This window comes from Adiantum capillus-veneris, chromosome 19, assembly GCF_014529385.1.
Source record: "Adiantum capillus-veneris isolate H3 chromosome 19, ASM1452938v2, whole genome shotgun sequence".
In the NCBI taxonomy this organism is placed as follows: Eukaryota; Viridiplantae; Streptophyta; class Polypodiopsida; order Polypodiales; family Pteridaceae; genus Adiantum; species Adiantum capillus-veneris.
Genome location: NC_140949.1, coordinates 148,917,389 through 148,933,057, shown reverse-complemented (window position 1 = coordinate 148,933,057; position 15,669 = coordinate 148,917,389). Strand labels below are relative to the sequence as shown.

General features: G+C 47.2%; 2 protein-coding genes across 4 annotated transcripts in view; one reads left to right on the top strand and one right to left on the bottom strand.

The window, feature by feature from the left end:
• LOC147435048 (imidazole glycerol phosphate synthase hisHF, chloroplastic-like) overlaps window positions 1-15,669 on the top strand; it is a 75,355-nt gene that overhangs the window by 2,472 nt on the left and 57,214 nt on the right. The gene's annotated exons all lie outside the window — the stretch shown is intronic.
• LOC147435049 (uncharacterized) lies at window positions 12,018-14,547 on the bottom strand. The gene has a single exon (XM_086490081.1). The coding sequence runs from the start codon at window positions 13,577-13,579 to the stop codon at window positions 12,521-12,523; it is 1,059 nt and encodes a 352-aa protein (XP_086346207.1). The 5' UTR covers window positions 13,580-14,547; the 3' UTR covers window positions 12,018-12,520.

Below are 15,669 nucleotides of genomic sequence, written 5' to 3'. Positions count from 1 at the left end.
GACTCCTATGGGTGGCTGGCAGGCTGATCAATGGTATCATGCCATAAAGGTACAAAGTGGGGATAAGTGTCACCATAATACAATATAGCAATAGCATGAAGCCTATCTTGATCGACACTCTGGGTGTCGTGCTAGAATCCTGTGGATCCTCTGCCGCAATCTCCGCCAGTGCTATGTGGCTCCCCTCCTCAGTCGCGGTCGTCTCGATATCCCTAACTCTATAGCTCGATCAATGAGAGTACTGCTGGTGTGTGTATGGGTGGGAACCGAGCTCTGTGATGGTGGTGTCCCCTCTGCCTCTGTGGTACTCAGACTGAAGAAATCTGAGATGCGTCTCTGGGATTGTCTTTGTCTTTTCCCACTCAATAGAGTGTCTCTATGTCTCTGTATCTCAAGTAGGAATAATCAGAGACATCTTTGATCATGATATCTCATGACTCTATCTAACGAGTCAAAACCATCTTTGAATAAACAATGAAAGCGTCCCCGTATCTCATAGTAGACTGTGCAGCGACATATGTAGTGAAACTTTGTCTCTGGCATGGCATAACTGACATATCCTACTGTCTGTTGGTATGCCTCTGAATCTACCTGTCTCAATCCCAAGCTAGTGTGAAGATGTGCGAATCTGGCCTATAGCACATCGTAACCCATGAGATAGATGTGTGTCCATGTAACTGGGCCGTGTGACAAATCTGTCTGTCGTGAGTTGGAGAAGATGCTCTCTATAGAAAACCCTCTTCGTACTCAACTCCCGTGATGGCTCTATCCATGTCCTCTTGCTATCAAGCTGGATAAGATCCTGCCGAATGAGTCTAGTAGTCTCCATCCGTGTAAGAGCCAAAGATGGTGCATCAAGAGAATACTGGAAAGGGGGCAGCCTGTCCATGCTGAAACCATGAGCTCACTTGTGCATACCAACATGATGTATCTCCCTGTAATGCCAGCTGTCTAGATGACTCAAGAGCAAGCCTGGCATACTTGTCCCTGGTGGTGTCCCATAAGCTGTGTACAAATGATACTGATCTGGTGAGAGCCTCAACCTCCATAGGTGGGGCAGCCAGCTCCGCTCGTATGATGTCATGTGGGACTGAGGCCTTGGCTCTAATCAGCCTAGAAATCATAGATATCAAGGGTCTCTCCATATTACTCCATCCAGCACTGTCAACAGACGGTCCCCAAACCTGAACCCCGTAGTGCATAACTGAAGCGACCAAAGTGTCGAAAATCCAGAGCTTTGTTCGAGGTTCCTGGAACTGAACCTGCGAACAAATTCTCTCTAAACCGCCTAGGGCTGCATAGGCACAAGTCAATCTAGTGTCTGCTGCCACTTTCAGTGTGAACCTCGGTCCACTAAAGACTACCCCAAGATATGTGTATGCATCAGTGTAGAGAGGAGAGTATGGCTCGAATCCTCTGCAGTAGTCTCCGTCGATGTTGTGTAGCCCCTCTCCTCAATCGTGGCCGTCTGGATCTCTGTAGCTCCAGTGTTCGGTCGATGAGAGTGGTGGTAGTGGTCGAAGGAGTGTGGGCCGAGCTCTGCAGTGATGGCTGCTCCTCTGGCTGTCCCATATCTAGTGAAAAGTGTCTTTATATATGTGTAACTCAAGTAGATATAGCCCAAGACATCTCTGATTCTCATAACTCATGACCCTAGAGAAAGGACAGAAACCCTCTCTGAATAAGCAGTGGAAACGGTCCCGAATCTCATAGTACACTGTGCAATAACATATGTAATGTAGCTCTGTCTCTGGCTCTAGCTGGCATAAGCGGCATATCCTGCTGCATGCTGGTATCCCTACCAGTCTCAGTCTCCAGCTGATGTGATGTGAGGATGTGCTTATCTGACCAATAGAACACCGCAAACCATGAGACATATGTGTGTCCATGTAGCTCGGTCGAATCACAAACCGATCTCCTTTGAAGTGGAGAAGATGCTCTCTATAGAAAGCCATCTTCATGCCCAACTCATGTGGCGGCTCTATCCATGTCCTCCTGGTATCCAGCTGGATCAGGTCCTGACAAATGAGTCTAGTAATTTCCACTCGTGTAAGAGACATCGAGGGTGCCTGAGGAGAGTACTGAAAGGGGGCAGCCTGTCCATGGTGAAGCCATGCGTCTGGAACCATGATGTCATATGTGCATACCATCATGAAGTGAGCTAACTGTCTGGAAGACTCAAGGGCCAGTCTAGCATATTTGTCTCTAGTAGTATCCCACAAGCTGTGCACAAATGAGACTGGACCGGACGCGGAGAGAGGATCTCCCGGCTACACAGACCACCTACAGATACGCGTCGGACGAACCACCCGACCATAGTCACCATCCGGAAGCTCCCCTGTGCTGGGGCCAGTGTCCGAGGACGTAGGCGTGCACCTGTAAGACCCGGCGTCCCATACCACCCGGCCTGGCCTCCTCGAGGTGACCTCGCGCACTCCTAGCCTCGTGGGCTAACCACTGGCACTCTGCCAGTGGGGGTCGATAACTGCAAATGAGGCCTTGGCCCCCCTTTTATAATAATGGCCGGCCACACTAGCCGGGTTCACACTACGTCTGCCCGGACATTGGACGCCCATCCCAACGGCATCTGGGCTAGATCCCCTCTCCTGTGAGCGGGACATAGCATACTTCCCCCCCTTAAGAACCATTGATGTCCTCATCGATGAAGTGGGGATACTGAGCCTTCAGAGCTCTAACAGGTTTCCAAGTAGCAAACCTTTCAGATTGACCCTTCCATTTAATTAAGTACTCGTCATAAGCCTTTTGGCGCGAATGACAGGTACGATGGTCTAAAACTGCTTCTGGTTCTCGAGGAATATACTCAGTTTGCATATCTTGCTGTACATTTTCCTCGATAGGCACAACGTCGGCTTCGCCCAATTTCACTTTAAGGCGGCTGACATGAAACGCCGGATGTACACTAACATCCGAAGGAAGAGCCAGTTTGTAGGCAACTTGGCCAATTTTCTTTGTGATCAAGAACGGACCACAATATCTAGCTGAAAGCTTATAATGCTTTCCCGTTCGCATAGTCTTGGAATCCTTGGGGTATCTTCAGATAGACCCATTGTTCCACATCTAGAGTCCTTGGAGATCTTATTTGATTAGCATAAGTAGTGACTCGATCACGAGCCGTTCTTATACTATCCTTAGCCAATTTGAGCATTTCTTGCATGTCATACAGGAAATCACGAGCTTGGCGTTCCTTGACTTTCTCTAAGCCAATAGCAATCGGGGATTTAGGCTCGAATCCATACATCAGCATGAATGGGCTAAATCCAGTAGCAGAATGCTTGCTACTATTATAGGCAAATTCTAACTGTGGAAGATACCTTTCCCAATCAGACTGCCTGTGAGAGACAGGCTCTCAACATGTCCTCTAATGTCTGATTCATCCTCTCAGTTTGTCCGTAGGACTCAGGATGGTCAGAAGACGACATACTCAACTTCGTCTGAAGATGAGCAAACACATCTCGCCAAAATCGGCCAGTGAACTTAGTATCTCGATCACCGACGATATCCTCTGGCAGACCATACAGCTTATAAAGCTGATCGACAAATAAAACCGCCAACTCATGGCTTTTTACTGTCGACTTCGTTGGTATAAACTTCGCCATTTTTGTGAGTCTATCGACCACAACCCAAATAGCGTCATTGCCCAGATTAGTATTTGGCAAACCAACGATGAAGTCCATGGAAATACTTTGCCATTTGGCATCTGGGATTTCCAATGGGTGTCGCAGGCCAGCTTTCCTAAGGCGCCTTGCCTTATTGACTTGACACTGAGCGCATCTCTTCACATAGCTCTCTATGTAAGAGCGCATCCTTGGCCAATAGAAATATCACTCGACCAAAGCCAAAGTTCTCTGTATGCCTGGGTGCCCAGTGCTAGGAACATCGTGGCGTTCGCACAAAATCCTTCATCGAATCTCATCGATTTCCGGCACGCAGACTTCACCATTTCTAAACAATACTCCACCTCTAATGGAATATTGTCGCTGTCTCGTCTCTCTAGCACGACTCACTTGGGTCTCCGGATCACCCAAGCCTGTACGTGAATCATGCCCCGCTTCGACCTCGTTCCATATCTTGCCAAAATGGCCATCAGAACGACATAGCCCTCGGAGAGAGAGATAGAAATCCGTCGAGATTTCAGCCATAGACAAGGCATTAACCTCAGGAATCCTGCTGAGTGCATCGGCAACTCGATTGCTGGATCCTTTTCTGTAACGGATCTCAAAGTCAAACTCTTGCATAAGCTCAACCTATCTAGCCTTCCGGCCTTTGAGATCACCCTGATCACAGATATAGCGCAAGGAGTGATGATATGTCCATGCAACAAACGTAGAGCCATACAAGTAGTGCCGTCATTTCCTCAGGTCGTGGACTATGGCGTAAAGCTCCTTTTCATAAGTCGGATAACGTATCTGAGCGTCAGAAAGTTTCTTATTTTCAAACGCAACAGGACGTCCATTCTGGTATAATGCCGCACCAATGGCATAATCACTGGCATCCGTCTCAACCACAAATGGTTTTCTAGGATCCACAATGTGCAATATTGGCACTGTAGTCATCAAGTGCTTTAGTGTCAGAAAGCTCTCGTCGAGACGCTCATTCTAGACAACAGGGGGATTACCTTTACGATGAGGACCCGAAGTCTTTGGCCCTTTCACCCCTCCTTTTAAAAGTTGTGTAAGCGGAGTAGCAACTTTAGAGTAATCCTTGATCAACTTGCGAAAGAATCCAGTGAAGCCTAAAAAGGACTTTACTTGGCGTACATTCTTCAAAATGGGCCAATTTCGCACTTTATCCAGCTTTTCAGGGTCAATGCGAATTCCATCGCGAGTAATGATATGACCCAAGTACAGAAGCTCTTTCCTAAAGAATTCACACTTAGAAGCCTTAGCATAAAGCTTCTCGGTCCTCAGTACTTCGAGAACAATGTGTATATGCGCTAGGTGCTCAGGAAAACTTCAGCTGTAGATCAAGATATCATCGAGAAATACAACAACGAAGTTGCCTAAAAATGGTCTCAGCAGATCATTCATCATCTGCTGAAACGTAGCTGGAGCATTGGTCAAATCAAAAGGCAAGACCAAAAACTTGTAGTGACCATAACACGTATGAAAGCCTGTCTTAGGAATATCTTCCAGTTTGATCCATATCTGATGATAGCCTGATCGCAGGTCTATCTTCGTAAAATACAACGCTTCATGGAGCCAATCTATTGGATCGTCCATTGCCATGCGCGGGAGCAGATATTTGTTCTTGACAGTGAGCTTATTCAACCCCTTGTAATCCACGTAGAAGCGCATAGTGTTATCCTTCTTTCGAGAAAGTAACACTGGCGCCCCCCACGGGGACTTACTTGGTCGAACCCCTTTCACCCCTCCTTTTATAATAATGGCCGGCCACACTGGCCGAGTTCACACTACGTCCACCCGGACATTGGACGCCCATCCCGACGGCATCTGGGCTAGATCCCCTCTCCTGTGAGCGGGACATAGCAGAGACTGATCTGGTAAGAGCCTCGATCTCCATAGAAGGGGCGGCTAGTCTCTGTTTGAATGATAGCGTGGGGTACGGAGGCCTTGGCTTTGATCAGTCGAGAGATCATAGATACCAAGGGCCTCTCCATACGTCTCCAACCATCCTGGCCTACAAAAGGTCCCCATATTTGCACCCCATACAACATTAGCTGAGGCTACTAAAGTATCAAAGAGCCATAACTTTGTCCGAGGTTCCTGGAAGTGAAACTGCGAACACATCCTCTCCAAGCCTCCCAAGGCCGCAAAAGCTCTAGTCCGTCTAGTCTCTGCTGCTTCCCCCAAAAGAAAACCTCGGCCTAGTGAAGACAACCCCAAGGTAAGTGTATGCATCTATATACTCTACAATCTCCTGACCATATGTGAAAGTCAATGCTGATCTCCTGATCCACTATGGTGTGGTGTTAAACACCATAATTTTGGTTTTACCAAGGTTTACAGACAATCCACTATCGTCTGCAAAACTGTGTAATGCATCCAACTGTCGCTGCATACCCTCTGGTAAGTGAAACCGGCCTGTACTTTCAAAAAGGGCGGTAAACCTTAGACTTAAACTTTATTTGCTTTCACCCATTTAATTTGTCACCCACTTTACCTGTACTTTCAAGACACAACAAAGGGGAAAGGGATACAGGTTGCTAGATTGCACCTATATAAGAAGACCAACACCAGATTGGCCCCTACATAGGCGCCCCTTTCGGTATTTCTTTATTCTTTAAAAGAGGGAATAAAAGCTGTGGTTCCCTACAAGCTGCCCCGCACAATCTGGGCTGAATTTCTTCTGTTCTGGCCCAATTTCGGCAGCATAAATGTACTAGGACCCTTCACAGTCAGTATCCCCACGCATTAGATGACTTTCCCGACGCATACAGACACTTTGCAAAACCTGGTGAGAATCTGCAGCACGCTGAATTCTCTGTTTTCTGCCCCAAAAATGCGCCAGATCACCTGTACAGCGGTCCCCTCGCATCCCCAAACGTCCTAGGGGTAGTAGGGTCCGTTAAGGGCCAAAACCCTAAACTTGCAAAAATACACAGCAGGCTGTAATTCACTGTTTTGGGCTCCGTTTCGCGTGCCGGTCGCATCCGTAGCAAGCCCTCGAGCTCCCGCACCTGTAGGGCTACTTGCCCTTTGAATCGGACGAGATTTCTGACATGAAACCTCTCCGAATTCACCTGTACCTGCGGGGGATTAGCCGCTAGCTAATCCAGTACATGTGCAAGAGGCTCTTGCCGCGGCAATCGCGCATGAACCCACATAACTGTACATTGGTCAAATGAAAAGCCCACTAGAGGGGCATAACATACTGCTCGTAGGGGAGAGAGAGAGCAGTGCATAGTGTGCAGGGCATTACTCCTGGCACCGCACTGTACATAAGAGGGAAAGGAACCACTCCATAGCTCTTAACCTGTGACAGAAGCTGGAAAAATGAGCCTCTCTTCTCTAAATTCAGCGCCACTTCTTCATGCATGAGGAAAGTGCACAGAAATGTGCCACTTGGCACGTTTACAGGCCATTTCCCGTTTCGGGGTTGCCGCCTAAAAATCTCCCGACCAGTTGCCCAATTGACTTTGCGGCAGAGTAATAAAATGTTCCCCTTGTCATTCCGGAGGTAATGACGCGAACACATTTTCAGGTCCAAAATAGCAGTTCCCTAAATTTTAGGAGATGCTGCCATTGTATCTTTCTAGGTCATCTGACCCTCTTTGTACACTGCAGCCACACCAAGAACTGAAATGTAGCCTTTGTAGCAAAGGATTCCACTCTGGCTAGTCAATGACCCCACTTTGGCTAACCATAGTCCTTGTCCAACCTTAGTGCTCTCTTGCCCTCAAGCCTGGAGTCCCTCTAAACAGTTCCACACTAGCTATGCAATGCAGGGCAGTTAGATTTCCCGAGGGGTGTTTCCAAAAAGTGAAAATGAATAAATAATAAGAAAGAAATCAACAAAAAGAATAGATAGTAGTCACACGCTGGTGACATACCCCCCTCTTGAAATCTCAAACGTCCTCGTTTGCATCTATGTCGTACATGCTCACAGTTAACACTGGTGTATTCAACACCTGTCGACACATACATGCTCATTGTCAACCCTGGTGTATTCAACACCTCGTTGACACATGTATTGCCTGCGTGTGAACCCTGTCCCAATGACATAGTGGACCGTGGTAGCTTCACACTCTGCCATTGCTTTGAGTCCTTATCTTTCCAATGACAAAATGGTAGCTACGCATTTTGCCACTGTTTTTTAGTACATGTTGGATCCAGTAACACTTTCGAGCATACCCAAACCGACAGTTTAAGAATGCAGTTACACATGTACCCTTTAATAGAAGCAATTACTGTATCCTTCACAAACTAACAAGAGATACTCACTTCTATAGCACTAACCACACTTTTGGACATTCCGTAAGGGCAATTGCCAAACTGACAATGTGTACAACTCTAACATTCGTGTAACATGTACTTGTTTTGAGCTCACTTTAAATACCATGTACATCATTTCTTTCAGAATCCATTGTCACACTGACAATTCATGTAGCTTTGAAACTCAAGGGGTCAAGGTAGGTTGCAAATCGAAGGCTTCAAGGTACAGTGATAACACAGTTGGTGATTCTGCAAGTTCACCTTCTTCCATCCACTTAGCATCCATTGGTGGATAGTTTCTGAACTTGACCAAGTAATGCCTAGCAACCTTGCCTTTCACTTTTCTTTCTTTATGTGCCAAAATCTGTTCCGGGACCAAGATCTCATCAAGTTCCTCGACTACCGACTGATCTTCAGCTGGCATATCCTCTGGCACATCACCCACATAGGGTCTAAGAAGACTCACATGAAATGCATTGTGAATCTTTCAACTGTCAGACAATTTCAGCCTATATACAACATTGATTATGTCGCATACTTGAAAAGGCCCATAGTAACACATGCTGAGCTTTGGAAACAGTCTTTCCTTGCCCTTCATCTTCTTTAACCTTGCCTTTTCAAAGCGTAGAAGCACCCAATCACCAAGTGAAAATACCACTTCACGACGGTGACGATCAGCTGCTTTCTTTTGCTTTGCCTGAGTCTTTTCTAAGGCCACTTTGACCTTCTTGTACATTTCATCCATGTCCTGAACATACTTATCTGCTTCAAATATCTTGTCCTTTGTATGCAGTATGGGAGGAACTTTCTTGCCACGTTCAACTATCTCAAAAGGTGCCTTGCCAGTTGATGAATGCACTGTATTATTGTATGCATACTCCACCAATGGCAAATACTGCTCCCACTTTCCTTTATGCTCTGACACATAGCACTTCAGCAGATCTAAGACAGTAGAATTTGCCTCTTCTGACTGCCCATCTATTTGAGGATGAAATGACGAAGAGAATTTGAGTGTGGTGCCCACATTCGCAAACAAGCCTCTCCAGAACAAACTTGTCATGCGTGGATCATGATCGCTAACAATCGACTGTGGCATGCCATGATACTTGAAAATATTGCTCATAAACAAGCGTGCCATTTGATCTGGCTTTATCTTCTTCCTGACAGGAATAAAATGAGCCTGCTTGCTGAATCTGCAAATGATGGTCCAAATACCATCGTTTCCTGTCTGCGTTCTCGGAAGATCAAAGATAAAATCCCATGGTTTATCTGGAATAGGTAGTGGTTGCAATAACCCTGGTGCCTTTTGCCTGTCAAACTTGACTTTCTGGCATATTAGGCATTCTCGCACAAAGGCATCCACATCTCTTCTCAATGTAGGCCAGTAGCAGAATGTCTCAACCACTTTAACTATAGCATCGATACCACGATGCCCTGCATATGGTGGGACATGACTCTCTTCCATAACTTTGCATCGCAACGGCTTTGTGACACACAATCTGCCATGCATCATCATGAACCCATCTTTGAGAAGATAGTGTTCATGACGTTGTCCATCCATTAGCTGCTCGAAGACCCTTGCAAAATCTTTATCATTTGCATACTGTTCCCTCATATCATCAAGTTCATGATGATAAGGAATCGACACAGCTGAAATTTGTGGCTTCCTTGACAAGGCATCAGCCACAACGTTCTTCTTGCCTTCCACATGCACAATCTGAAAGTGGAACATGGACAAGATATTTGCCCATCGCATATGCTTCTCAGATAACTTTGTCTGTGTCAAGAAGTATCGCAAGGTCTGATGGTCCGTTTGGACAACGAAATCTGCACCTAGCAAGTAGTGTTTCGAACTTAAGAGCGCATGAATGACGGCCTGCAGTTCTTTTCTGGCCCTCGCAAGATTCTACTCTCATAGGCTACTACCCTGCCATCTTGCATTAGCACTGCACCAATGCTACTACCACAGGCGTCACACTGGACCACAAATGACTTCCTAAGATCTAGCAACACAATGACTAGATCTAAAGTCATCTTTTCCTTTAAGAGATTAAAAGCTGAAATCTCTTTTTGTGTCCATCTAAAGGTGACTGCCTTCTTTTGAAGAGCATGTAAAGGTGAAGCAATCTCAGCGAAATTTCGGATAAACCTTCTGTAATAGGAGCATAGTCCCAAGAAGCTTCGGACATCGTGCACCGTCTTCAAATCTGGCCATGACTTGATCGCTTCAACTTTTGCAGGATCCATTCTGACACCATCCTTTGAGACAATGTGTCCCAGAAAGTGAATCTCTTCCAGAAAAAATTCACTTTTCTTTGCATTGCTGAGCAACCTATGGCTGCGTAGCTCTTTGAACACAATGGCCAAGTGATGCCTATGCTCCTCTTCATTCTTTGAGTAGACTATCATGTCATCAAAGAATGTACCAGCAAACTGCTGGTGTGGACGGAAAATTCTGTCCATCATCCTATTGAACGTAGCAGGAGCATTTGTGAGACCAAAAGGCATCACTAAAAATCTGTAAAGGCCAAACGCCGTTCTAAAAGCAGTCTTGTGCACACCCTCTGATCTAATGCGGATCTGATGGTATCCACTCTTTAGATCTATCCTGCTAAACATAGCTGCTCCTGCTAATTTGTCCAGAATATCATCAATTCTAGGTATAGGGAACCTATTCTTGATGGTATTCTTGTTCAATGCACGGTAGTCGATGCACATACGCCATGAGCCATCCTTTTTTTGCACCAACAATACTGGAGAACAGAATGGAGATGAACTGGGCTGAATCAGCCGCTTTTCTAACAACTCTTGTACTTGGCTCATTATCTCTTTCTGCTGAGCCGCACTAACCTTGTACGGAGGCTTATTTGGTGGGCTACTGCCTGGCACCAAATCTATCACATGGACCTCGGGTCTCTCTGTAGTGCGGATAATGTGTCGTGCTCTCTACAGTGTGGGTGCCCCTCAGTGCAATGTGCGTGACAATCTCACTCAAACAGAATGAAACACAGAAATAATGGATAACAGAGACACAACAGTGGACCAGAACATGTGGACTCGACTAGCTCAAAGAACCATGTACAGACTCTGGCGTGGCAACACACTCAGCTCCAGCCCAGGACTCACAGGTACAAATGGGGTGTCGAGGCTCAGATGTGCAGGGATGGTGAAGCAGTGCTCTGTCTAAGACTTGCTCTAGACGACTACGTACAAGATGATAGGAGCAGATGACCCTCGAATGACCTGCCGCTACTACTCATAGGTACCACCATAAAGAGCCACCAACGGCTCATAAATGTCAGCCATGTGGTGACCTGGCCACGAGGTCCACTTGACCACCGTCGGTACCCGGCCACGTGTCACTTCCCAGCCCAGAGGGTCCGTCCAGTGTCCTTTCAGTGTGAACCAGCCTAGACCAACTGTACTAACTGTGTCCTGTGAAAGACACTGTAGCCCTACTACAGATTGCCCGCCACAAGATGGCTCACCGTCTCGGTGAGAGGAAATACTGAAAAAACTGATCCATTCTTGCAGATAACCTTGCCACACTTTGCAACAACACCTTCTCGAAAGGAGGGATGACCATAAGCCCGAGTAACACCGCAAATAGGGTTAAGCTCCATCATAATGGCAGAACAGAAAGGCGTTCTCAGCAGCAACAGGATGGCAACCATTTGCCATCTGGGGGAAAACTTGCGGGATGGCGGAAAAACATGCTGAGGCTGAGAGGGGTGGGTAGGCATAGATAGGGGGCTGGTTAGGGTCAAGTGGAAGGGAGGGGGTGGATAGGGGCGAGGGTAAGTGAGGGGGAGGGTAGGGGCGAATCCTAACTGGGCTGGGGCGAGACAATTGGGTAGGGGCGAATCAAGTTAGATAGGGGCGAGCCAAATTGGGCTGGGGCGAATCAAGTTAGGTAGGGCGAATCCAGTTAGATAGGGGCGAGCCAAATTGGGCTGGACGAGACCAAAGGATAGGGGCGAATCAAGTTAGGTAGGGGCGAATCTAGTTAGATAGGGGCGAGCCAAATTGGGCTGGGGCGAGACCAAAGGATAGGGGCGAGAGGGGGTGGGCTGGGGCGAGAGGGTGATCTAGACTAGTGGCTAATTAGCATGAAAGGAAAACCAGGTTCAAACACTTGAACAGGCATTCCATCACACAACTAAAAGGACCTTGGTTTGAAGCTTCTACTTGCTAAAACACGATCAAATACTGACCAAACGATATTTGAATGTAGCTATCTGGTGTAGTGTGTATGAAGGCATGTCTTCAATTCGACTTACCGACTCCATTGCCAGCTCATGTTCAAGCTGCCCACGTGTAGCCTTCATCACTACATTGAACTCCGTGTATGAAGCACGCATGGCAGGCCACAAAGCATCCATAACTTTGAATGCCACACAATACAACAGTTCGAAGGCCATCTCGTCTTCAGCAAGAATTCTCAAGAAACAAACTGCAGCCCAAGACCTCGGCTTTCCTGACCAAAGGTCAAGCATTTGAATTAGCATAAAGGTGATGTTCACAACAACAACAACTGAGAACGGATACTCCCACGTTGCTCATCTACCTCCTTTCTTGTACAACAGCTGCTGAAATGTTTTCGGGTATCATTTTGAGAAGAACAACAAATTCTCGAGAGAGATAAATCCTCCACCCCTGAAATCTGTGGATGGGTCAGTCCCTTGCCACCCCATATCTTTCCATTGACTGGAAACAAAGCCATTCAAGTGTGAGTTGGGAAAAGCAGTAGACCATAAATCCTTCAATACCTCACACAAGATCAAGAGGAAAGACTTCATAGACTTCAATTGCGTGTAGAGACTGTTTTTGATAGCTGTCATTCTGATCACTTCCACAAAGGGAGCATCTGAGTGATCAATCTCTGTGACCTTTACACTTGCCATTGACTGAGGTGGCTCATTGGGCTCAGCTACTGTAAGAACTTTGGAGGATGGAGGTGGGGTATTCTCAGGCAAAGAGTGAACAGATACCCCATAACAAGGCATAGATTGGATAGCTTCCAACCACTCTAGCAGGTCTTCATCTGACCCATCCGGCGGAGTAGGCTGTTCCAGTTCGGGATTGGACTCCATGGACAGGGAACTATGATGCACCACCGGATCCATTCCGCCTTCAAGGCAAATCGGTTGCATTGGGGAGCCAGGGGTTCGTATCCACATTGCATCGTTTCCCCAATCATGTAGTGCTTTCGTGTGTCGTAGCCATGGTCTGCCAATGAGCAATGGGAAGCCGCCTTCTACCTGGGGAAGGCGAACCACCACAAAATCCAAGCTGAATGTGAAATCTTGAACCTGTAGAGGCACCTTTTCTACAATGCCCAAGGGGTAGACAGTCCTCTGGTCGGCCAAAGTCACTGTGAATGGGGTAGGCCTAGTGGGTTGGAGACCCAATGCCAGCATAGTGAATTCAGGCATCAGGTTGATACCCAACCCACCATCTACTATGACCCTTGAGAATTCGCGGCTCATAATAGAAACGGTTAGACACGGACTCCTGTAATCAGTAAGTGAAGCTTCGGGATAGGATATCATGTAGGATTCGGAGGGCTGCACTGGGAAGTGCCCGCCACTAGACCCTGCACCAGGGTACAGAGATTGAATGATGGCAAGGGTGTCACTTCGAAAATTTGCATCAAGTCGAAGCATGTCATACAATGACACTTGCTAAAAGGTATTCTTCAATATAGTCTCTGTTGTAGGTTTTTCTCTTGGGATCAGTGTCTTCTCAGTTTCCTTGATCTTTTGTAAGTCAGCAACCACTTCTAAGAAAGCCCCATCAATATCGGAGAGCATAGTAAAAGATCCTTTGTTAGCACTAGGGGATGGCATGTCAGCTGCTGGAGGAGGTGTAGGCATTGGGGAGGAAACGGCTGTACCTGTTGGAAGATTGAGGCCGAGGGCTGCCCTGTGAGCTCGTGTGAGGACACCAGCTGGCTCCTCTACCAGCTGCAACTTGTCTTGAGAGGCAATCATATGGGCAGAAAGTGGTGGCTTGGGGTTGGTACTAACTGCTATCAAATTGATCTTGGGAAAGGTGAATTCAGGTTGGCTCTGACTTGGGCTCGTAGAGGTAGAGGCGCATTGTTTTGGACAATCCTTAGTGTAGTGATCCTGAGCCTCGGGGCAAAGTTGGCACGGAGAAGAGCCTTCTGGCAGAGGGCATTTGCTCTGATAATGCCCATATTCTCCGCATCTGTAGCAGAGTATGGGCCGATTGGAAGGACAAAACGGGGGATGAGGTGGTTGCTGCATGGAGTTGGAGGTTGAAGTGTAGAAGCTCTGAGGGGTTGAGGTGGCATTAGCATTATAAAAACTTTGAGTCGGGAAAGGACTTGACATACCTTGGACAGCAGGGGTATTGAGCAAAGGTGGCATGTAGTTGGGATGGCCGTAGTGGGAAACCATGTTGGATGATGGTGCTAGCCCCTGTTGGAGAGAAGGACCAATACTTTGCTGTATTTTGTGCAATCCCTTTAGATAATAGCAATCCTTATCTGCATGACCCGATTTTTCGCAGAAGTGGCAATAAGAGCAAAGGGGACAGTCCTGTGGAGGGTGTCCTGGAGAGCGGCATGAACTACACCATACCATAGCCTTAGTCTCTTGCTGAGACCTGAGCTCTTCTAACTCTATGTCGCTGCACACGGTGTTTCCAAACGCTCTACTCCAAAGTGTCACTAGGCCCTATTTGGCTGTGCGTTTCACACCGGGCAGCCCATCGCGGGCAATGGCATTTCAGAACGCTATTGCAGGGGTGTGCTTTTGTGCTGTGTTTCCAGCGTGCTCGCCAATTACTTGCTTTGTCTGCGTTTTGGAACGCTATGGGAAACGCTTGCAAGCCAACCCTCAAAGCCACCGAGTCGTTGCCTCCTTCCTCAACACCATGCCATGCTCTCCCTTCGCAATCAATGAGCAATGCGCTCTAATACCATGTCAAAGTTGACCATGCTGAAGCGTAGAGCCAAGAGAGAATGCACGCACACGTGCGCGCGCGCGAGAGAGAGAGAGAGAGAGAGAGAGAGAGAGAGAGAGAGAGAGAGAGAGTGTGTCGTGCTCTCTATAGTGGGTGCTCCTCAGTGCAATGTGTGTGACATCTCACTCAAACAGAATGAAAACACATGGATAGTGTGTCGTGCCAAGAGAGAATGCACGCACGCGCACGAGAGAGAGAGAGAGAGAGAGAGAGAGAGAGAGAGAGAGAGAGAGAGTAGCGTGGATAGTGTGTCGTGCTCTCTACAGCGGGTGCTCCTCAGTGCAATGTGCGTGACATCTCACTCATGTCATGGCACTTTTGGGTCATAGGAGTTTTGGGGTGTTTTTTGCTTAGTTTCTGGTTACTTTCCCCATCTTCTGAGGTAGTTCATGAAGAGTCTACTTTATAGCTTGAGGAAAATTCCAGCAAAACAGTGCATGAAAAGACCAAAACTGATGAGGAAGTTGAGGATGTCTTGTAAAAGGAACACTCTGAGCCTGAAGATACTCACAAAAATCTTGACCAAGATTCTCCAAAAGGTGAGGACTCTGTAGCGAACGAAGACCTTGAGCTGCAGAGAAAGAATGGGCCTGCACTTGGAAAGGATGCGGAGTCTGATGATACTAAACCTACTGAGGAGAAAAATCTGTTCAAGGAAAGTTGGGACAAGCACAAGGAAAATGGGACCGGTACAGCAACTGGGGACTACAATGAAAACCTTCCCTGACAACTGCTGCAGAGTCAGAGCTTAGTATGGAAAATC

Bases quoted from the DNA above. Each gene is read 5' to 3' on its own strand.
- LOC147435049 (XM_086490081.1), bottom strand. From the start codon at position 13,579: ATGCTTCGACTTGATGCAAATTTTCGAAGTGACACCCTTGCCATCATT.